Source organism: Lithobates pipiens, unplaced genomic scaffold (assembly GCF_037356315.1).
Source record: "Lithobates pipiens isolate NorthernLeopardFrog02 unplaced genomic scaffold, aLitPip1_a1.2 Scaffold_23, whole genome shotgun sequence".
Classification (NCBI taxonomy): Eukaryota; Metazoa; Chordata; class Amphibia; order Anura; family Ranidae; genus Lithobates; species Lithobates pipiens.
Window position 1 is genome coordinate 259,675,019 of NW_027507785.1, and position 25,273 is coordinate 259,700,291.

Genomic DNA, 25,273 nt, shown 5'->3' on the forward strand with positions numbered 1-25,273 from the left:
TTCTCAGTGTGTCTTTAAAGTGGAGTTCCTCCCACTTTTACAACTTTGTCTTAAAGGAAAGACAACCCCTCCACCACTCGATTTTGGATATATATTTTTTTCTTACTTACCTTTTACGAATTACCTGGTGTACTTCCATCCCAGCCTTCGACCCAGCCCAGTGCATCAAGTCCTTCTCCCCTGCTGGCTTCTGGGACCTGCATGTGTCCCAGAAGACTACGGAGCCATTTCAGGAAGCACCACATGACTCGCGCATGCGCAGTAGGAAAGTTTCCCTTAGTTGGAATGGTGGCGCCTGCACCCAATCCAATGGACGAATCGGCCTCGGGGGGGGGGGGGGGGGGGGCAACACTGCGGGCTCCCTGGACAGGAAAGTGTCCTTATTTTATTTTTTTAAAGTCAGCAGCTACAGTGTTTGTAGATGGTAACTTTAAAAAAATAAATAAATAGCAGCTTAACACCACTTTAAGTGAAACAGAAAAATATGCAACTATTTTAAAATCTTTACACTATTCCTGTCTTATAAAACTGTATGAGGGAATAATTTGAACAAAGCCATCGGATTTAGGCTACCTTCACATGGGTGTAACATTTTTACTGATCTTATTACAAGTTTTTTTTCTAGTGCAAAAGTTGCCATGTAATGATCAGTAAACATGTGCATAAATTTGTCCCCCCCTCGCCAATACCTGCAATTGGCATATGTATGTCCTCAGACACAGGTTTTTGGATTTTGTGTTAGGGATATGTGAAGGTCTACTTTGAAAGCAATGCAGCCAAGTTCAGATCCATAAATAAAAACAGCTTGTAATGCATTCAAAACTTTCATTTTCCAATTGTCAATTCTAACACCATTTTGAATTTAAATGGCTGCTGCAAGTTGTGAGATACAGTTCTTACTTCAGGCAGTATAAGGCCCAGTGTAAGAAACCTCATATGAAAGCTGCGATTATCTGGCTCCTGTTTCACTTTAGTTAAGGCAGTGAAAATGAAGTTATGTAGCTGCAAAACAAGTGATATCACTGCCCCGCAACAACTATGCTTCCATCTGAGGCATTCACAGAGACGATTTGTTTTGTTACAGGTTTCCTTTAAACCTTAAGTTTACCAAACAAAAAAACAAAAACAAAAAAAAAGGGTAGACATTTTCCTTCAATGCCCCCCACCCCTTAAAATTTCCAAGTGCAGCGAGGGTTAATAGAATCAAGAGTGCCCGGCTATACCTGCCCTTTCCGTCCATCTCCGCCATTCATAGAAGCGGTTACTGCTTCTATGAATTAAATGTGGCCTATGAATGGAGGTGAACCTTTTTTTTTTTTTTTTAAACCAGGTACATGTTAAGTCACAGTGCTATGCTAAAGAATGGCCTTAGATAGTGGCAAAAATTATACACACAGGTCCTAGCATTCATACACATGGGGATAACAAAAATACATTGTCAAAAAAGAAAGACTGTACATAGGGTAGGGACACTGCTCAGCTTGGCTTTATTTTATGATTCTGCAGAAAACAGGGAGCTAGTGCACCAAAAGCAGGACCATACATAAGTGCTTTTGATCTCTTGTGGCTTTCAAAGACCTTCTCCAGCACCTAGCTGCATTATTCATTGGTTGCTAAAAGTATGTAGTAGAAAGTGACATGGGGACACTACTTTCACACAAACAACTACACTATTTTCTAAAATGAAAGGGTTTTTGTGGCCATTTTAGATACAGACATCCTTCCATAAATAACTGTGGCTTATTTATTATGACATTCTGTATTTTACCAGTTCACCTTGTATTGAGAGAAATATGGGATGTCATAGCGAACTCTTTTAAAAAAATTCTAGCTGCCTTATTAATCCACCGGCCTAAATACTTCTGGGTCACCAACAGGGAATAGGATTTAGACAATGCTAGCTGGATGCTTATTCAGGGCCTGTGACTGTGTACTGAAGCTTCAGTAGCTTTTTCTCATTGCAGAAGCTCAAATTATAACGAATTTAAAAAAATAATATTTACCAACTCAGAATCTTGCTGAATTATACTTCCAGTCACAAGTATATATTTTTTTATATGTATGCTCAATTCATCTCTGTGGAAAAAGTCTTCATTTTAATAGACAATGCCACTTTCCTTTTCAGAGCTTACATTTTCATATGAGGTATTTGGAGTGAAAGCTGCAGCCAATAAATGAACTTCAGATTAAGTCACTGGCTTGATGTGGAAGTTCTGTGTCATTACAATTGGTGGCCCATCTCTCTAACCACAACTGTCACCCAGGACATGTTTATTTAGTTCTTAGTCACAGCCGAGGACCATCAATGTTGATGAGAAGTGAGGTACTCCCAGCTTTGGTGTCCCAGGTTATCAACAATGGTATCCGAGCACAACAGACTAGGGCTAAAAGTTTATTACAAATAAACTGGCTTCTTTACCTGTAAATAAAATGCTCTATTTTAGTTTTCTGGTGGGGTATTGGAGAAGGAATGAAATAAATGATATTTGTATGGGAAACTAGATTTCCTTCAAACAGTTCTGAACAGAGAGCTCTTTAGGAGTGCACATATAGCACTGATCCCATTTCCTGTTATGCTTAAAAGAATGGCTCTCTTCATGGACCGGCTTTGGATTCTTCACATTCTTTCACATTGTTTTTTGCAGGGAACACAGGCAACACAACATGCGAGATGCGACTCCACACTCCCCCCAGCTTGTCCCCATCCATCTCGTTATGGGACGTCCTGGACTTTCCTTGAGTAATGAATGTTTCCTTTAAGAAGTCATAGACCGTCTCCTCCAGTTCATTAAGCCCAATGTCTGGTCGCAAAGTAGAGTCATTCAAAAGCACCGTTAGCACCAGTGCAACATTCTTAAAAGCCGCATTCTCATGGTCACAATATTTGTAGAGAATGATCAACGACCCAGGAGGCAGTAATTCTAAACGATGCAGCACTGCTGCTTTGCTGTTACCCTGGAATCCTGCATTTAGCCTTTGATCAATATCCAGCTTAACATGTTCACTGTCTTCAGAGGGCATATCCGTCCCAGAGAGGACAGTGTAGCTTCTGTTAAGGGCAGAAGCATAGGTTTTTGCCAGATGGTTGCCTACACAATACAACATCTCTTTTGCATCCTGGGCAGCGGTTAATAAAATAATAGCAGGTTCCTTGTTTTCATTCCCATGACGGAGCTGCAATTCTAGAATCCTTTGGCTTCTGTGCCAAAGGTTGGATGACTGACTAGAAAAAAGAATTTGAAGCTTTCGAAACTTATCCTGGAAAGCATTCATGACTTGCAGTTGTTTTTCTGCACTGAGTGTGGAAGGATTCTTCAGGACTATTATATAAACTCCCAGAGAAATAACAATCAAAGCTATAATCGGGATCCAGAAAGTACCTGCAAGACAAAAACACAGTTGCATTTGAATGAGGTCTCAAAACAAAGAATTTCCCTGGTACCGTCATGAGAAAGATATCACCAGTGTCAAGAGTTAATTGCAAATTTCTCTATTAGGTGAAAACCACCTTATGCACAAGAAATTCACACAATTATATACATCTGTTTTCATGTTCCTAGCTTTAAAACTACAGTGTTCGCTGATTTTACTAAACTGAGCTGTTTGGAACTCATATCTTGATGAATGTATCTGATCAGTGTTCTCCTTTTCGATTTTAGTAACTGCTGTGCTCTATAACTAAAGAGCACACTGTGGGGGTTATTTACTAAAGGCAAATCCACTGTGCACTTCCAAGTGCAGTCACTGTAGATCCGAAGCAGACGAGCAAGGAAAATAAAAAAATTTTGCTAGCACATGATTGGATGATAAAAATCAGCAGAGATTCCCCTCGTTTCAGATATTCCCCTCAGATCTACAGCGACTGCATGACAAGTGCACTTGTAGTGCAAAGTAGATTCCCTTTAGTAAATCAACCCATTTGTCTTATAGCAGCCCAGAAGGAAGTCTGCAGTTTTTTTTTAATCATTGTCTCACAGGAGACCTGAGGGAAGTTTATAGACTTTCTTCAGGTGTACTGTAAAACAATAAAAAAGTTTCAAAAAGTAAAGTGTTTTATAGAGTGGGTATAGAAAAGAATCGCATTTTGTTGCTTTGCAGCCTGAAATTAAAGACAATAGGATCATTTCTCTGAGTTCATTGACAGACACAGCCTTCTTTATTCAGAACCAAAGGGGTTATATCACCCCCTATAGGAGGAGGACACTAGGCAGAAAAAAAAAAAAAAAAGAAGACTTGGCTACGCCCATGGGCAGTCCTAGGTTATATACACCCCCCCCCCCCCTCCCCCTCTGCTCTAGGCCTTCAGTTATGCAGCAAGCAGTGTCAGAAGTATTAAAACTCCAGAGGGGGTGCTGTGTGTCAATGAACGCAGAGAAACGGATTTTACGGTAAGTCAAAAATCCTATTTTCTCTTTCATTCATTCACAAACACAGCCTTCTTTATTCAAAACCATAGGGATGTCCCAAAGCAGTGCCAAACATGAGGGGTGGGGCAGGCAATAAAAAAAAAAAAAAAACAGGTTAACCAGACAACCTCAGCGAGAACAACCTGGAGCCCACCTGACCAGCAAAAAAATAAAAAAAATACTTCTAGACAGCCTGCAGAACCTTGTGGCCAAAAGAAGCAGATGCCAGCACATCCACCTTATAAAACATTTTTAAAGTGCGCACCGACGACCAGGTGGCCGGCCGCCTTGCAAACTTGCGTTACAGATGCCTGATGACAGGAAGGCCCAGGAGGCACTCAGCGACTGAGTCGGGTGCACCTTCACCGGGAAGAGAGGAACCCGACCCTTGATAAAATAGGCCTGAGTAAACGTCTGCCTGATCCATCTAGAAATGGTCGCTGAGGAAGCAGATAGCCCCTTCTTTGGTCCGTCTGATCATGAACAGGGAGTCTGACTTTTGAAAAGACTCAGTGGTCGCCAAATACACTCCGACAGCTTGTACCACATCTGAAGTGTGCAAGGCAAATTCCCTCAGATGTTGCGGCCTGGGACACAGAGGGCAACACGATGTCTTCATTTAAATGGAAATCAGAGACATCCTTTGGAAGGAAAGAAGGACAAGGACGAATCACCACCTTGTCCCTATGAAGCACCAAGCAGCGACAGGATATCACCGCCAACTCGGATACACTACGAGCATAAGTAATAGGCACCAAGAAGGCCACCTTCTGTGAGAGTGTGAGCAGGGGAATTTCTCAAATATTTTTGAGAGGCTTCTGTAGAACCGAAAGTAGAAGATTCAAGTCCCACGGTGGCAAGGGAGATCGTGCTGGTGGAACCACGTCACACTCCCTGAATGAACGTACGTACCAGGAAGTACGAAGCCAGGGAGCATTGAAAGAAACCCAACAAGGCTGACACCTGGCCTTTGACAGTACTCCATGCCAAATTCTTTTCAACGCCCCTCTGATGAAAAGTCTAAATCTGAGTCATCAAAAAAGGAACATAGATGAAACCCCAGACTCACACCATGAAACGTACGCTTTCCACGTCCGATAATATACCTTCCTGGAAGTAGACTTTCTAGCTTTGAGCAGCGTCGGGATCACCAACGCAGATAAGCCGCTATTCTTTACCACCTGGCTTTCAATAGCCAGGCCATTAAAGCCAGCGATGGCAAAGCAAGGTGGAAGATCAGCCCTTGGGATAGCAGATCCTCTCTGAGAGGCAGTCACCAGATGCACCAGGTCAGCGTACCAGGGCCGACGAGGCCAGTGCCGGGTCACTAGAACGACCGGAATTCCTTCTGCCTCGATCCTGCACAACAGCCACGGCATAAGCTTGAGAGGAGGAAAGGTGTAGATCAGACAATACTGGGCCCATGGAGCGACCAGAGCGTCTGAGGCGTCCGCCAGAGGGTCCCGAGACCTAGCCATAAATCTCTGCACCTTCCTGTTGATTCAGGATGCCATCAGATCTACCTCTGGAGATCCCCAGCATAGACAGATCTGTTGAAATACCTCCTAATGGAGGAACCACTCCCCTTGGTCCAATACTTGACGACTGAGGTAATCCATCTGCCAGTTGTCCATCCCTGGAATGTGAACGGCGGAGATGGCCGTGATGAAATGCTCTGCCTACTGTAGAATGTCGGCTTCTTCCAGGCAGAAGATCTAACACACTCCTTGTTCCTCCCTGGTGGTTGAAATACGCCACCGCCGTGGCATTGTCTGACTGGATCCGTATCGGGAGCCCCTGAAGTCGATCCGTCCAATGAACCAGACAGAGTTTGTATGCCTGGAGTTCCAAGATGTTGATAGGTAGCCTGGATTCCTCCACCTTCCAGTGACCCTGACCCGAGCTCAGGCCCAGGACTCCTCCCTACCCAGAGAAACTGCAATCATGGTGACCACCGTCCAAGTACAGCAGGAGAAAGGATTTTCCCTGCCGAAGAGCCAGGGAACGAAGCCACCAGGTAAGGGACCCTTTGGTTCCTTGACTAGGCTGAATCTGACTGTCAATGGAAAAAGACAGCCAAGGCTGATATTTGTCCCTTGATGGTGCTTAAAGCCAGTTTCTGGTCCACTCCTTGCTGTAAAAACAGCAGGATCCTGGAAAAAGAAGGAATAGGTGCGCAAACGCCACCTCATCTCCTCACACATGGAGATATAAGCCTTCCACATACGATGGTATATCTTCCGAGATTTTCATGCCCTTAGCATAGTGGAGATTACAGAGTCCGACAGACCTCGATTCCTCAGCACCTGGCTTTCAACACTCATGCCGTTAAAACCAGCGACAGTAAAGCAGGATGGAGTATTGGACCTTGTGATAGGAGGTCTTCGGGCATTGGCAACCACCAAGGAGCATCTGCCACCAGGTGTACTAGGTCGGCGTACCAGGGATGCCGGGGCCAATCTGGAGCGATCAGTATCACTGGAATCCCCTAGGCCTCCACTCTGCGAAGCAGACGAGGCAACAGTTTGAGCGGAGGGAAGGCGTAAATCAGCCGGTACTGCTCCCATGGAGCCACCAACGCGTCTGACGCGTCCGCCCAAGGATCTCTTGTCCTGGACACGAACCTCTGCACCTTTCGATTGAGCCGAGAGGCAAGAAGATCCACATCTGGTGTGCCCCACCTCAGGCAAAGAATCCTGAACACCTCCAGATGCAACGACCATTCTCCTGGGTCCAGCATCTGGCAACATAGATAATCCGCCTGCCAGTTTTCTACACCCGGGATGTATATGGCGGAAAGGGCTGGTACATGTCGCTCTGCCCACTGGAGGATGTGAGTGACCTCTCATGCTGCAACCAAGCTCCTTGTTGGTTGACACCGACGTGACGTTGTCTTACTGGATCCTGATCTGACGCCCTCGTAGCATCATTGACCATGTGGAGAGACATAGCCTAATCGCTTAAAGCTCGAGCACATTGATCGGCAACTGGGATTCCTCCCGCGACCAGGCTGTCACCCAGCCGGCTGTTGATAGAAGATCATAGGATCAATATCTTGCGCAAAAGGCAAAAATCAAAAAAAAAAAAAAAAATCCCCAGGACCGATGATCCCGGCAGAGAGCCTAGGTCCTTCTTCACTAGGTAGAAAAAAAAAACGTTTGCAGGAAGCAGGCGGAGGGGTTATAGCCAGAAGGACTGTACAGTTCTGTTGTTTTCACGCGTATTACATGTTCTGCCTAGTCCTCTCCTGAAGGTGGCGTAATAACTCTAGGGTTAAGATTTAATGGAGCTGTGTCCATCAATGAACGAAAGAGAAATTTTTTCTCAGTTGGCGATTTCCTGCAATGTAAAAGCAAACAAGCTTTTCAGTCGCATGCTTGCTTTTACAGGCGGTGGGAGGGAGGGGCGTCCCGCCATGCTTCTCCCGGCTCACACGTTTGATCAGGGAGCCAGAGAATGATTTGGCCAATGGTGACAGTTTACCATAGAGCTGGCCGTAAGACCAGATGGTCCCCGGCCATCTCTATGACCCTCGGAGGCTGCAAGTGACACCATGACGTCACGTCCACCACCAGCAGATGTAAACACTGCGTTTTCTTTTCTGGGAAGCCAGAGATTTTTTCAAATTTTTTTTATCTCAGGCTTTCCAGCATAGAGGAGAGATGTGGGGACTTCTAGACTCCAGATCTCTCCATAAAGAGTACCTGTCATGCCCTATTCCTATTACAAGGGATGTTTACATTCCTTGTAATAGGAATAAAAGTGAGCCAAAACATTTAAAAGGGAAAGCGTAAATAAAAAAATTATATATATATATATATATATATATATATATATATATATATATATATATATATATATATATATATATATATATATATATATATATATATATATATATATATATATATATATACAGTGGCGTAACTAGAACCTTCAGGGCCCCGATGCAAGAAACCATGAAGGGCCCCCCTGAACCCCAGCCAGGGCCCTTCCCTCCGAGTCCCGCGGTGGAACTCCAGGGCGTGGTCACAGGTATGACCTTTGTGAGCCCTGTAGTTCCACCACTGGTATCAGTAGTTTTTTTTTTATTTTTTATTTTTTTATTTTTAGGTGCCCCATTGGGGGACTGTCCCTAGGCAGGATGGAGTCCCCGTCCCCAGAAGAGATGAGGTCCTTTTCTCCAGGGCAGCTCTCAACTCTGGCTGGGGAGAACAGACATCGGACTGAGCGGCAATGCATGGAGCAGGAGAGGGGTACTCTGAGGAGCCGGCCGAGGACACAGGTCATGCGGAGAATGCACAACTAAAGAGCAGCCAGTGCGATAGTCAAGCATGGAGCTCTGCTAGTCACCCTCCACCTCCAGCCACCCGTGTGCATGGTGCACTGATACCCCTAGCTGCCTATGCTGCTGCCGGCCATATGTAGAGGGGACTGCATGGGCCCCCTGCATCACAGGGCCCGGTTGCGGTCGCGACTGCTGCACCCCCTATAGTTACGCCCCTGTATGTATATATATATATATATATATATATATATATATATATATATATATATATATATATATATATATATATATATATATATATATATATATATATATATATATATATATGCACCCCCATCCCTCGTGCTCACAGGCAGAAGCAAACGCATAGGTAGGTCCCGCCCACATATGTAACTGCGTTTAAACCACACATATGACATATCGCAGTGAAAGTTTGAGCCAGAGCAAGAATTCTAGCAAAAAACCTATTCTGTTACTCGAAACTGGTAACCTGTAAACGTTTTTAAAGTGTAGCCTATGGAGCAGTACTGAAGTTTGGTGCCATTCCACAAGTGTGCTCAATTTTAAAGCGCGACATGTAGGTATCTCTTTACGCAGCGCAAAATCTTTCACATTATGCAAAAAAATTGGGCTAACTTTAGTGTCTTTTTTATTTTATTTTTTATTTGTGAAATAAAAATAATTGTGTTTGCAAAAATTGCTGTGCAAATTATCTAAAAAATTGCAATGGTCACCATTTTATTTCCTAGAATCCCTCATTTGGCATGTCATTTTTTTTTTGGGGGGGGGGGGGCTCCCATTTCCATTTGAAACTCTGCGGCACCCCGGGCGGAAGTTCTCCTCTCCCCCTGCAATCTTTTGAATGCAATGTATCCACTAGTGTGGATACATCACAGGTCCCAGAAAATTGCCTGGCCAATCACACATGCGCAGTGCGCACCTGGATGCGAAGCCACAAGCTGTCACAGCCGGGGGCCCACACTAGTGATGCCGCGGGAGAGGACCGAGGCTTCGGGCAGCTGTATCGCTTGAGTGTGGGATAGGCGAGTGTGTGTTTATTTAAAGTCAGCAGCTACACTATTTGTAGCTGCTGACTTAATAAACACAGAAACAGCTGGAACTCCTCTTTAAGGGTTTTTTTATGCCATGCTGGTGTTTTATCTTTGGATGTTATACGTTGCACTAGTAAATACAGCTGGATAAAACAAAAGCGATGTCGGTCTTCATTGCAGGCTGCAAAGTAACAACCTGTGATTATTTTAAAGGGGGGGTGATTCTTTTCTATACCCACTGTATGACTTACAGCAGCCCAAAAGGGAAAGTGTCCTTGAGATTTTTATAACTGTCTTACAAAAGCCCGGAAGGAAGTCTTTTTTTGTGGTCTGCAAAGGACTACCTACAGTAGTCCTGAACCGAGTCTACTGAAAAGTATGAGAATCATGATAAAGTGTTCAGAACCACATGTCACTTACACTTTTACTTGATGCAAAAACTGTCTCAGCGATACTGATAAAACGCTTGCACCATGTGCCTGCAAATACCTATATGTTCTCCAATAAATTTCTCTGCATGCTATATGGCATCTTTTCAAGCCGAGAGTATAGCTGGCTATATACTGATAAAAATTTAACTTCAGCAGGGGCCGGATAGACTTTGATCAGTGTGTGGTCATCCCAGCCCAACAGAGGTCAATTGTCCAATAGATTTGTCAAAAGGACATGGTGGGATCCACTGCTGTCATAATACAATGTAATGGCATGGGGGCTAGATTCCTCCATCAACTTTGTTTGTGTAGATGGGGAACCTGATAGTTTTGTACATTCATCTTGCCGGCTAAATGGAAAAAAAAAAAAAAAAAAAAAAATCTAACAGTGTATACTAGACTAGATTCAACTATGAAATTGCAGAATCTTTGTATGGAGCTACAGCAGTATGCAATGTCCTCTATTTAGACTTGCAAAAAAAAAAAAAAAAAACTAAATTGAAAACAAAGCAAGAAGCCCTACCCAGTTACCCCATAAAAATGGTAAGAAGGGAGTACATGCATCTGCAGGCAAAACAAGGTTTCAAAGCAATGTTAGTTTATAGAGAGTTTGGTGGACAGGTCAGGTTAAATTAATTAAACGTACATTAGTGCTCTTTATCACTCTCACACGTTTTCCATGCTAGAAATCAACGCTCAATCTTTCCATTATCATATCAGCTGTGTTTCATTGAAAGGATAAAAAAAAACTAATTTTGCCACATGGTGTTCATCTCCACAATTAACTATGAGTTTCCGGCATTAGGAAGAAGGAACGGTATTTGCCTTGTAATATGTAAGGCCTTTTTCACACGGTGCATCCATGGAACGGAATCTGCTTGCCAAGCAGGGATCGCTTTCTCTGATCCCCGCTGAGCAGGCAGATGACAGGTCCGTCTTCACTCACTGTGCAGAGCGGAGATGGACACAGTCACACTTCGACCTCTATGGTAAAATCGGGTGAAAATGGACCACCTGTTTTTATCCGCCAGGTGGATGGAAAATAGGACCACCATCCGTCTGTATTTTATGGAGAAGATCAGATCATATAGCAGTGCATGTCTGCGGACATGTCACCCCTGACATCCACCGCTCCATAGGGTCCAATGAGAACCGCCTGAAAAACTGACAGGCAGACCTGATCGGATAGTCCGTGTGAAAAGGGCCCTAAGCCTAAAAATTGCAAGGCATCAAATAAACAGTGAATTAAACCTACTACTTACTTTTTAACTGTTAAATAAAAAATGTTGACTAAGCAATTAAATTATCAATGAAATGTACCTCTTACTGGTTGAGGTTTGGATTTTTCTGCACCTGTGGGATCAAAAAATTATGAGTAGGAGAAAGAAATGGTGTCATTCAACTAATAAATGCAAGTTCATGGATATGTTGTGCTATATATTTTTGTTAGGGCAAAACCATTACCAAAAAAAAAAAGAAAAGAAGAAGAGCACGCAGTATGTCTCGGTAATACAAGGGTGAAAAAATAAATAAAATAAAAAGGTAATTGTTAGTGCCCGTTCACACAGGGGCGACGCGACTTGCAGCGCGACTCACAGACGCGACCTGCACACGACTTCAGCGGCGACTTGCAAAATGACTTCTGTATAGAAGTCAATGCAAGTCGCCTGAAGTCGCCCCAAAAATACTACAGGAACCTTTTTCTAAGTCGTAGCGACTTGAGTCGCTCCTATTAGAACGGTTCCATAGTACAGAACGGAGCGCGACTTGTCAGGCGGCTAAGTCGCCTGACAAGTCGCGGTAGTGTGAACGGGCACTTAGGGTTTCAAAAAAAATAAAAAATTAAGATGATGCATCTGGGATACCAGCAAGTCAAGTTCCCAGAATGTTCACGCGCTCAAAAGTAACTAGAATGTATTATATAGCTGGTACCTAGATCCACCCAGAGTTGCATATTATAGTCCGGGACATGTGGGGTTCTGCTTATGTGGTTGTTCAGAGCCAGGTACATATATGCACATAGGGTGGACTTGTATGGCCAGCTTAACTATGAAGTGTAAACAAACCACTCTACCTTCCTTAGTGTTGTGTTGCACAAAAATCCAAGAGACTCACAGCATAGGAGACCTCACACCTCCTCAGAGACAGGAGGGGAAATAAAAAAAAAAACAAAAAAAAAAACACACACACACACACACACACACACACACACACACACACACACACACACACAATTTAACTGGCTGCAGATTACTCACTACCAGGAGTACCGGGTGCTCCTCACACTAGGCTGCCATGAACACCTAATTGCGTGCAGTAGAGCTGCCAAATACCCCAGCATTTTTTTCTTCTCTTTTTTAGCATACCCCCCCAAAAGTATTTCTTCTTTTCTTACTAACACCCATTGAAACACATGTGCTCCCTCTCTCTCACACACTAGACCATATTACTAAATTCTATCTAATACTAATTTCTAGCCGAATAGAAGGATAAAATATATGCTAGAAGCAGTTTCTTAACTCCCCTGCCCTCCCCCTCACATTCATTACCATGCCTCTCTTATCACAGTAGAACATATGTCTGAAACTTGTATCTCTGGAAAGACCATACAAACTCTACAGTGCATTTTGAAATGTACAATTACTGTATACAAAAATGTATGTGTATTTAAAGTATGGGGAAAAAAAAAAAAACGAAACACACACACACACACACTAGTGAGAGCATATGGAGGTTAAGGTTGAGGGGTATTGTGTCTCAAAAGGTAGGAGCACTTATTGAAAGAGTGAGTGAAAGCAGGGGGGGGGGGGGCATAGGAGGTACAGAGTGGGCAAGAAGAAGAAGCATGCAGGCAGGGTGACTATTAACCACTTAAGCCCCGAAGCATTTGGCTGGCAAAAGGCCAGAGCACTTTTTGCGATTTGGCACTGCGTCACTTTAAAGTGGCTCCCAAACAAAGTTGACGTCCTTTTTCCCCACAATAGAGCTTTATTTGATGGTATTTGATTACCTCTGCGGTTTTTATTTTTTGCGCTATAAACAAAAAGATGGTGACAAATTTTGAAGAAAAAAATAAAAATAGCATTATTTTTTGCTACAATAAATATCCTCAAAAAAGATATAGAACATTTTTTTTCCCTCAGTTTAGACCGATAAGTATTCTTCTATATATTTTTGGCAAGCTGCACGGCTTCACTTCCTGATCCCCTATCCGAGGATGGCGGCGGCATCAGCCGAGAGCCGGACAGATCAGCTTCGGCTGCCGACATTACGGGCTCACTGGACAGGTGAGTGTCCATATATTAAAAGTCAGAAGCTGCAGTATTTGTAGCCGCTGGCACAGAGGGTAATGATGGAAGGGGGCTTAGGCATGGTGGGTGGTGAGGAGAGGGGTCGCAACATTCACTCCTTCACTGTATCTTTGGATAAATAAAACCCTTGGACAGCAACACTGTCAATCAGTGGAGTAAGTGGTCTAGTAGATTTAGACTGACTTTATATGTATCTAACTATTTAAAGCCCAACTGAATAAAAGCCAACCATTGCAAGTACCCCAGTCAGTGGTAAATGGTTTGTCTCAACCCTCCAACTGTCATTTTTTTGTTGGACAGTTTGGCATGTTAAAAGAAAGTTGAAAAACAACAAACTTACTGGCTGGCTCATCAGGTAATAAACTGTTACGATGGACAGTAATTTTGGTCACAATGTCACAACGAAATTGAAAAAAAGGACAAACTTACTGGCTGGTAATAAACTATGATATGGGGATTATTGCTAGTGGCAGACTGTGTCACATCTTTCCATTTTTTATTTTGGCCATAGTGTCACTTTAAAGAATATGTAACCCCAACATTTCATATTCCTGATATGTGTCTATTATAACGTGCATGTAGCCAGTATAAAAAAAATAATCCTGTCTGCTTTTTTATTTTCTCCTTTGTGTGAAATCAATGGTCTGGTCCCTGCCAGTCCCTTTGCTTTGCTAGTTAAAACTGACCACACTAAACATTAGTGCACAGCATTGGTCAGTTTTCTGGCTGCACTGGGAATCCAGCCTGCTTTCCTCCAATGATTAGACTTGTTCTGCCTGCCCCTTCCTCTGACACAGCCATTCACTAGGAAGATCAATATGCTGCTGTGTCTCCTCCCCCAGTTTTTTAGGTCCTTATGCAGATAAGAATAGAGGGATCACGTATAAAAAAAAAGAAAACAAAAAACTTTTTATTTTTATAACAGCTTACCTGAAAAATCCTTTTCTTGGCGTACATCACAGGACACAGTGGCTCATAGTAATTACTAAGTGGGTTATATCTCACCTTCAGGTGCTGGACACTGGTGTAATAAATTAGACAGGAAGTTTCCTCCCTATATAACCCCTCCCCTACAGGGAGTACCTCAGGTTTTTGTAGCAAAGCAATAAGTGTCCCACAAGAGGGGTGGGAGCTCTGTGTCCCATGATGTACTCCAAGAAAAGGATTTTACAGGTAAGCTGTTATAAAAATACTATTTTCTTTATCGTACATCACGGGACACAGAGGCTCATAGTAATTAGGAAGTGGGATGTCCTAAAGCAATGCCTACTGAAGGGAGGGAGACACAAACGCAGATCGCCATCAGATGTGAGGACCTATACTGCTGCCTGCAGTATATTGTGCCAAAAGCGGCATCCTCTTGCCGTCTTACATTCACCTGATAGAAATTAGTGAACATATGTATAGACGACCAAGTGGCGACCTTGTAAATCCGAGTCATAAAGGCTTGGTAACTAACTGCCCATGAAGCGCTTACTGCCCTGGTAAAGAGTACTCTGAAGGAGAAAACCTTTTCTTCAAAAAGCAAGCCTGAATAATAACTTGACTTATCAACATTAAAAAACAGTTTATTTAGATGCTATCTGCCCTTTCCTGAGACCTCCTGGTAGCGCCACAAACATAAGTTTTCCGTATCTGAGCAGTTGCTTCAGATAGGCCTTGACTGCTCTCACTACGAGAGAGTGCAACCATTTTAATGGTCGATTTGAAAGCTGCCTGCCCATTTTTTAGGGTCCTCTGGCAGCACAACAAACGTCAGTTTCCCGTATCTGAAACACTGAGAAATACCTTTACCGCTCTCAATATATTGAGAGGAAGTAATAACTTTTCTTACGCAAAACAAGATTCTGGTAAAAGGAAGACAAGAAACGTCTTGATTCAATTGATAGTCTTTTTCTTTTTTCCTAAAAGGATCTAGCTAAGAATAATTAAGTATGGCACTAAACAAAAAGAAAGCTGCCAACACTGAAACTTTCCTGCAGAGGCTACCGCAACTAAGAACACCAATTCCCCCGCTAGGAGGATCAAAGGAATATGGTGCATCGGCCCAGGGTGCTGTCCTTGTAACCCGACAAAACTAGACTCAACCCTACGGGCACAAATGTGACCTAACTGGCGGATTTATATGCATTGTCCCTTGGCCTAGCCCTAGATCAAAGAATGTGAATCAAGCAGCCTTTCAAAAACAATGAGAAAGGCCGAGAACTGACCCTTGATGGTATTCAAGGCTAGCTTCATTTTTACCCCCAATTGTAGGAAGGCAAGAATTCTACCTATGACATACCTCCGAGGATGCCATCTTTTGGTTTCATACCAGGAAACATAGGCCCTCCAGGCCTTATAATAAATGGTCCTAGAGGCCCGCTTTCTTACATTAATCAGGGTAGTTACCACTGAACCCGAAAGCCCCCGATTCTTTAAAATGTGGGCTTCAATAGACAAACCGTTAAATTTAGCGATTGTAAGGCCGGATGGAATACTGGCCCTTTGTGAAAGCAAGTCTGGACTAGATGGAAGAGTCCACGGTTTCCCTACTGCCAACCATACGATCTCTGCATACCAGGATCTTCTGGGCCATGCCGGGCTAGTAGTATTACCAGCTTCCCTTCCACTTTGAACCTGCATAGAAGCTGCGGAAGCAACTGAACTGTAAGGAATGTATAAATCAGTGAAAAACTTATCCCAGGGGGTCACTAACGCATCTGTCCCGTATGCGAGTGGATCCCTAGCTCTTGACACAAAGCTGTACAACTTCTTGTTGAACCTGGATGCCCAAAAATCTTATCTGGTCAGGAAAAAAAAGTCGGGGTACAGAGGCAATTCTCCCGGGAACAATTGTTGACGGCTCCAGAGAACCGCATGCCAATTCTCCATTTCACGAAATTAAGATTGTCGATAGGCAAGGTACAAGCTCCTCTGCCCAAACCAGAACATGGTCCACTTCCTTCTGGCTGTGTGACTTCTAGTGCCTCCTTGGCCACTTTTCCTGGGCAGTGGTCTCATTCAGGACTGGTCTCCACCCCTAGAGGCCAGCCTTCGTAGCCACCACCTCCTAGGTAATTGGCATGAAGGATCTTCCTTTCTGCCATCTTTGCTGGGGTTCCGGAGTATCCCTGGGACCACACCCTTTGGATAATGCCTAGGTTAGGATCTAATTGTTCCAGGTAGAATAAGGTTTATAGCAGCCTTGAACAAAACTGAGCATAGGGAACTGCTTTGAATGAAGCCATCTTCCCTAGCACCTTAGCAAAGGTAAAAAGTAAGAAACTTTTCCTTGGCTTGACCCCTTTTTGGGCTGAGTCTAAAACACTCCAAGATCCTTACCGACCGTAAGTACCTTTAGACTGGGATCTCAACCCAGGAGTTCCAGATACTGGACCACCAAGGTCCAGACATGCTACGGACTGATCTATCAGCAGCAGACTATGCCATTATGGCTATACCCTGGGCCTTTACCCTGGGAACGGTGGCTAATCCGAAGGGCCAGACCACCAACTGGAAGAGGTGCTGTTCTCCTGCGAAGCGCAGACAGCCTCTGTAGCCCGTGCAAATAAACACATATGCAAACGGTCCATATGTGCATGAGGCAAGTATTAACGCCATATGCATCTATGGAAGTGTGTGTGTGTTCATGGAAGCATGAATTCATACAAGTATGTTTTAGGCAAAACAAGAAAAGTGTGCGCTGTATACACGCATACATATAGCATGTGTGCTATCAAACAGGCATCTTGCAAGTAAGCATGCGTTTTATGAACGTGTTATGCAACATTACACAACATGTATCCATGCAGACACGTATTCCTATGAACATAAGGAATCCTGTATATTCAAGGAAAACTTAAATTAACATGTCTCGTTATGCAACTATGCCAATATAGGCGATCATGCATCCTTATGCGATTTTGCATTTTTTATATGATCAAATATTTTATGCATTATAAGCACTACTGTGCGAACAAGTACCCTTGTGTGACCAATGACCCTTGTGCAATCAAGCACCCTTGTAAAATCCAGCACTTTTATGCGATTTTAGGCATTTCTGTGCAAACAAGCACTTTAATGTGACCCAGCATCCTCATGCGACTATGTAAAAAACCGAAAACATGCATCTTTATACGATCAACAAGAACATGTTCTTTTACCCACATGATGTAAATTCCAAACTCATGTATTTTATGCAAACATGTGGACTAGTAAAGAGGAAGCTATCCTCCGCCAACATGCGTTTCCGCAATCATGTGATTTAACTGTTTGATCGTTAGCAATTGTGCATCCCAGCAGTTGCGCATTTGGCTAGCTTGTAAGCAAGCACCTGCATGAAGATCCTGTGGAGGTTTTCTAGCCTGATGATCAAGCATCTTTATGCGATCAAGCCTTTCTGCGTGACCATGCGACTAGGAGAAAAGAAAAAAAACAATGCATCTCTCTACAAACAAACATGCATCTTTAAGCGATCCGGTCACCTTATGTGATCACGTGTTCTGTTGTGATCAAAAATAAGCATGTTTTGCGTTTTTTTTTTTTTTTTTTAAACACAAAACATGTCCAAACATGCATTTTGTACACACATGACCATGTATCTTTATGCAACCTGTTTAAACAGGAACCTTGCGTTTCAGCAGCAACTATGCAATCTAGCACTGTGCGATCCAGCCACTGTGTATTTCAGCATCTGTGCATGTTAGCAACTGAGAGATTTTAGCAACTGTACAAATCAGCATCTGTACGAACTAGCAATTGTGTGATTTTAGCAACTAAGCATATCAACATCTGTGTCTATTTAGCAACTGTGCGATTTTAGCAAGTCTGTAAGCAAGCACCTGCTCAACTGCAGTTGGTCCTATACTACACCTGTAAAATACCAAGCACATATGCACTCTGCTCAAACCTTTTAAACATGTATTACAACAACATGCATTTCAAAACTGCAAGCTTACCATGCTGTTCCTGCCCTCATGCAGACAATGACACTTTTAAAGTGAACTGCTAATCACCCAGGGGTGTATCTACTACTTACAGCATGTACATGCCCCATGGAGGGGCAGAAAATATGCAGTATATAATCATGACTTGTCTGTACTCATGGCCCACTGTTCTGTCTCCAAGGCCGTCCGACCTGTCAGCACATGGTAATGACTGCCATTCTTCCTGCCTACAACAATATGCTAGGAGCAAATCTGCGCCCTCTAGTGGCTGGGGAAAAAACAGCAGCCTGCCTGAACCAGAGTACAAGCATTATAGACCAGCACACTGCTCCCGGTGACCACCAGGAAACAGACAGTCAGAACGCTCTCTTAATAGAGACACTGCAAACAAATGCAGAATCCCCATTCCTCGCTGCAGAGTACTGCTGGAATATCACAGTGACCCAATCTTCACCCATCACGGCAGGTTTGTGTCATGCCAGACCTTCAAGGACGGGGCCCCCTATGTACGTAGGGTCCACTACCTTGGGCCTTGTATAGTACCCTGCCAGAGCAAACCTGTGGTATAGCAATGTGGCCAAGGTGCCGGATCTCAGGGCCCAGCTCTCCTAAGAGAAGCGTTACAGGCAAAACCTTGTTCTTCGGTATCAAGGCATCAGGTACCATCCACTTTAGCCTTTATTTGGCTCTCTGAATGGATCCACTAGCGTAGCTCCCTGACCCTGTTCAGGCCATCTAAGGAGCACTCATTAACCGTGACCAACATCTTAGACACTGGCGAAAAACAGAGGTACTCCCTGTAGGGGAGGGGTTATATAGGGAGGAAATTTCCTGTCTAATTGATTACACCAGTGTCCAGCACCTGAAGGTGAGCTATAACTCACTTAGTAATTACTATGAGCCTCTGTGTCCCGTGATGTACCATAAAGAAAAAGGAAATTATAATGTTTTTATATGTATACACAAAGGTTTTACCTTTCATTTCGTTTTTAAACTAAAATGGCTGTTTTACAAGGTGAGGGTTTGCATATAATTTACGTTGCACTGCTATTATTCAACTGTCGAATATAAGGATCTTTGTATGTAGATAGAGCAGGATGCAGGATCCTCCTTAAGCTCTAAAGGAAAAATGATTGATAGGAAACACTCTTCTTCATTTATCTCGTACAAAAAATGATTGGAAGAAAGTACAGGTATCTGTAGGGACAAGGTCTATGCATATGGTGGACAGGTCAGGTCCACTTTAGCAAGTGTACATTATTGCCCTTTATCACTAACAAACATTTCAACAATCTAGAAATTCAGATCAAAAAATAAAACTGGTCATGTAATCTGTATGTCTAGAAATGTGAATTGCTTGCTTTTTAACTGTTAAATACAAATGCATGACGAAGCCAATATATTGGAGCATATTAAACAATGAGACGTACTTCTGATACTGGTTTGGGGTTTGTCTTCCTCACCTGTGAGAAGAAAAAAATATCATTAAAATAAATTGTGTCTGTTTACCAGTACAGGCAAGTTCATATGCACGTTGTAAAACAAATAACCAGGCGCATTGACAACTACCCAAGTGGAAAATATGATATCTGGCCGCTGCTACCACAAACTCATGATATCAAGACAAATGTATGTGCTGTACCCATGTACAGACATTTTGGAAAACGTGCATGTCAAGGCAACATTAAAAAACGAACACACACGTATGCAGCACATCATTGCCAAACACATCACATTTCTCCATGTTTAATCACTGCCAGGCCAGGCCAATTCTGACATTCCTCTCCTACATGTAAAAATCAGCATTTTTTGCCAGAAAACTACCGTATATACTCGAGTATAAGCCGAGATTTTCAGCCTCTTTTTTGAGGCTGAAAGTGCCCCCCTCGGCTTATACTCGAGTCATCGCTGTCTGCCCGCTCGATCAGCGTGTCGAGCAGATAGACAGCGGCCATTCTATGATTCAAAAGCCACGCCTCCGGCTCCGCCTTCGCCTGTGATAGGCGGAACACTGAATTTCCCAGCAGCCTGTGTTCCGCCTATCACGGGCATCGTCTCATCCTCGTACTACGGACGAGGATGATACGACGTCCGTGATAGGCGGAACACAGGCTGCTGGGAAATTCAGTGTTCCGCCTATCACAGGCGAAGGAGGAGGCGCGGCTTTTGAATTTTACAATGGCCGCCGACGAAGAGGGCACGGGACGGAGGCAAGGCAAGGCACGGCACGGGACGGGACGGGACGGGACGAAGGCAAGGCACGACACGGGACGGAGGCTCGGGACACAGGTAGGCTGGACACACACACACACACACACACACACACACACACACACACACACACACGGATGGATGGATGGAGACACACACACACACACAGGGATGGATGGATACACACACACACAGGGATGGATGGATGGATGGATGGAGACACACACACACAGGGATGGATGGATGGAGACACACACACACAGGGATGGATGGATGGATGGACACACACACACACAGGGATGGATGGACGGACACACAGGGATGGACGGACACACACACAGGGATGGACAGGCATGTCTCACCCTCGGCTTATACACGAGTCAATAAGTTTGCCAGTTTTTTTGGGGGTAAATTGGGGGCCTCGGCTTATATTCGGGTCGGCCTATACTCGAGTATATACGGTAATTAGAATCCCCAAACATTTTATATTTCTCTGCAGAGGCCCTAGAGAATAAAATGGTAGGTGTTGCATATTTGTATATCACATGATATTTGTGCAGCGGTTTTTCAAAACGCAATTTTTTGGGGAAAAAAAAATACACTAATGAATTTTAACTGTTTTGGTAAAATATAGAACATGTAACGCTTTAAAATTGCATACGCCCATAGAATGGTGCCAATCTATAGGTTTTTAAAAATCTCCATAGGTGATGCTTTAAAAGTCTTTACAGGTTACCAGTTACACAGTAAGTTTGGCACTAGAATTATTGCGCTCTCTCTTTCTTTGCTATAAGCAAGCATTTTACTGAATGAAATTGATTCAGTTTGTTTTGTTGTGATTAGCTGCGATTGGCCACAGCTGATCACATGGCACAGATGGGCTGTCATTGGCCCAGTCAATGCGATCACTGTGGCCAATCACAGCTAGCAACACAATTGTAAACAGATGACTTGAAAGGAAGCCATCCATTGTTTACAACTGTCATGTGACCTGCTGTGCTTGGTTACAACAGTCACATGGTAACGGCAGCAGGCCAGTACAGTAATGAGTCGTCGGTTGTGTCCGACAGATACAGCTGGTGACAGATCGCACTGCATTGCGGCATTGTGGCCCCACAAGACCCAATCCAGGAGGACATCATATGAAGTCGACCCAGACTGGCAAGAGTTCTGCTCCAGTCGTCATATTGCTATAGGCTGGGCAGGAAGTTGTTAAATAGATTTAACTTTAGCATTGACAGCATTTTGTTATAAGGATAAGTTCACCTACGTGAACTCTGTGTCATTCAATCACAGTGATCTTTGAACAAATGAACAAGTACCATCTGCCACCATGGCAGACAGCTGGTAGTTCTCAAAGAACTGCGAGGGTGCTAGTGAACGATCTTATAGTTCATTGGCACTTCAGTAATTGTCTGCCAATATGTGAGGTATGGGCAGACATCTGTACTGTGTGTCTGCAGGAGCCTGGCATTGCAGGTTTCAGTGTAAAAAGTATTAACTGCCCATAAACTGTTGGCGCTTTATAAATAATAAAGAAATAACTCTTTGCCTGCAAAATTTATACTATACTATACTATCTATCTATCTATCTATATATAAAACACTTTCTAGATGTAGGATGGTACTGCATTGAAAAGGGGATGAATTATGAATTATTTCATATAATTGTGTTGCAAATACACACACACAAAAAAAAAAAACACAAACACCATACCATCAGAATAGGCTTCAACTCTATTTTTATCCAGGAGTAGCTCTCCGGCTTTGGCTAGAAAAAAAATAAAATAAAAAAGTTAGATAGGAGGAGGTTTCCACTAATGCCAAGTACACACAGGCCAAAAATTGTCAGAAAATAAGTCAGTTATGCAGGAACCGTATGACTGTCAGCCTGTGTGTACAGCTCCCTGTCCGACAGTAGCCAGTCTCACGACTGGCTTCAGTCCACAGGTATGCTGAAAAACCACCATCCCAACGGCATCAGATCAGCACTAGTAGCCAATGGATGCCACAATAGCATAGCAGGGGAGATCACTGTACTGCGTGTGTTAGGTACAGCGATCTGTCCAATTTTTTTTTGGAGCTGCCCTCATTAGCACACACTCTGTATCAGCCACACTGTGTCTACTATAAAAATGCTCTGATCAATGTAAAAATGACACTGGCAGGGAAGGGGTTAACACTAGGGGGCGATCAAGAGGTTAACTGTGTTCCCTCAGCGTGTTCTAACTGTAGGGGGGGGGATGGGCTACCAGGGACATCACTGGGAAGAGCAAATCTCCGACATACCCCTGTCAGAACAGGGATCCACTTGCTTACATTGGCAGATCTCTGTTCCGCCTTTGTACTAGGTGATTGCAGGTGACTGGTGGACAGAGTCCATCCGACCCGCAGGCACACTCCCACAGCATTCGTGCACCCGCCCGCCCTCAACTATGCCTACGCAAGCCGCCATACTACTGCGGCAATTCGTGCAGGAGAGCCAACCTGCCGGAGGCTGGTCGGCAAGTAGAAAAGAGGTTAAGTCTCTAGTTGGAAACACTGGCATGCCCTCTGTTTTAGGCAGATATAAAAGCACGGTGTGTCAATTTTTCCTTTCACTTGAATATTATTAGAAACAAATAAACATAGGCATGAACATGGTGCAAAAAAAAAAAAAAAAAAAATGTACGATAACAGGTACAGATTGAAAAGGGAGCTTTCCTATGCAAACACTGAACATTAAACAATGATGTAATTGTAAAAAAAAATATCCAAGCAACATTAAATTGTAAGGTGGAAAAATATCAGAGTCATGCTCGAGATTGCAATACACATCATGTCCTAAAATAGGTCCCTTCACAAGCTAGGAATCACAGAACCAAAGACGATATCATTGTCCATGGGACGAATAAGGGGAAATGCTATTGACTGTACTTTATAAAAAGGCAGAACTGTATAAAATTGAGGAATACAATTTTTTTTTTTTTAAATTAACACAGTGCTTTATATCTGGCTAAAACAGAGGGGATTCCAGTGATTTTAATACATTACAAGAATAGCCTGGGGAGGGGAGGGGAGAGGAGGGGAGGGGGAGGGGAGAGGAGGGGAGGGAATCAGTACTTACACAGACTTACACTACATTGCTGACAGGCAGAGAGGGAGACACTCATAGCAGAGAGGCATATAAACTGACCACGGTATCACGGATCAGCAGCCATGATTATCGCACACACGGGGACACAGGATGAGCAGGATCAACCAGGTATTTTACAACATACAATGGGAAAAATTTCACGGCACAAGCACTATGCGTATACATTAAGTGGGTACATTTTAAATATAAAAACATATGAATACAGGAGATAAAAAAATATAAGAACATTGAGGCAATTAAGCCTTGGGCTAAACACAAGAAGTAGAAACCAATTTGTACCTTTTTTTGGTGGTTGTTTTTGGGCAAAATCTCTCTTCTCGGCTGTAGAATGACAGACAAGAAATTAAAAGGGCAGGCAAAGAAAAAAAAAAGGAAGGGCTGTACGATGTGCGTTTACAAGGAGACTTCTCCTTGGGATTTTAAATAAAACAAACACAATAACTATAAAATACCAAAAGTATTGTAGCATCTGTTGGGCTCGATATCCAGTGGATCGTTTTTAACATCTACAATGACAAAAAAAAAAAAAAAAAACAGAAGATGATCACACTTGCTGAAATGTCAATTTTTCAATTTATTTACTAGACTTTCTTATTCCCATTTATCTGTTAACTCCTCTTTTGGGCTTTTAACAGTCATTACATCGGAACTCCAAGCAAATAATAAACACACAGTTGATATACAGTTCTGTGCAAGTGTTAGACAGGTGTGAAAAACATTGTAAATTAAGAATGTTTTCAAAAATGGAAGTGCTAGTTTATTTTTATCAATTAACAATAATAATAATAATAATAATAATAATAATAATAATAATCCCAGACAGACTCAATGATGTTAAAATCAGGGATCTGTGGGGGGGGGGGCCATCACTTCTAGGACTCCTTGTTCTTTACACTGCAGATAGTTCTTGGTGACCTTGGTTGTATGTATGTTCTGCAGAATAAATTTGGGGCCAATCACACACCTAACTGATTGTATAGCATGATGGATAAGTATCTACCTGTATTTCTCAGCATGGAGGACACCACTGACCCTGACCAAATCGCCAACTCCATTTGCAGAAATGCAGCTAATGCCGCGTACACACATATCAGACTATCTGGCGGACTTAGTCTGGCAGACAAACCGCTGGACTTTCCGAACGAGCTACCTGCCCACACACAGTACTTTTGCGATGGACTAGGTACGGCGGACTAAGTCCGCCCAACTATCCGCCGTACTTTTGAAATGAACGGACTCGCCCACACACACACACACACACACACACGGAGGAAAGTCCGTTCATTTTGCGCGCGGGTCCAGGTAGCCAGGACCAGCGAAGGAGGCGTCGCTGGCCCCGTCACCTGGTATGGACTTAAAGGGGAATCCCTACGCCTAAAAAACGCCCCCCAGGTCCATATCAGACCCTTATCCGAGCACGCCAGGAAAGGGGGGGGGGGGCTGCGCAGCCCCCCACCCCAAAGAACCTTGTCCCCATGTTGATGAGGACAAGGGCCTCTTCCCGACAACC

The 25,273-nt window shown here is 43.4% G+C and overlaps 1 protein-coding gene across 2 annotated transcripts in view; it reads right to left on the reverse strand.

Moving 5' to 3' along the window:
* Positions 1 to 1,464: 1,464 nt before the first annotated feature.
* Positions 1,465 to 25,273, reverse strand: part of LOC143928292 (torsin-1A-interacting protein 1-like) — a 41,625-nt gene continuing 17,816 nt past the window's right edge. Inside the window, exons 6-11 of one of the 2 annotated variants that reach the window (XM_077453086.1) lie at positions 24,216 to 24,269; positions 24,043 to 24,084; positions 22,345 to 22,398; positions 19,847 to 19,879; positions 11,498 to 11,530; positions 1,465 to 3,380 (exon numbers count right to left, since the gene is read on the reverse strand). In XM_077453086.1, coding sequence (XP_077309212.1) covers positions 2,596 to 3,380; positions 11,498 to 11,530; positions 19,847 to 19,879; positions 22,345 to 22,398; positions 24,043 to 24,084; positions 24,216 to 24,269 — 1,001 coding nt within the window. In that variant the 3' untranslated portion in view covers positions 1,465 to 2,595. The remainder of the gene's footprint in view (positions 3,381 to 11,497; positions 11,531 to 19,846; positions 19,880 to 22,344; positions 22,399 to 24,042; positions 24,085 to 24,215; positions 24,270 to 25,273) is intronic. The other variant, XM_077453087.1, reaches the window with a different exon arrangement.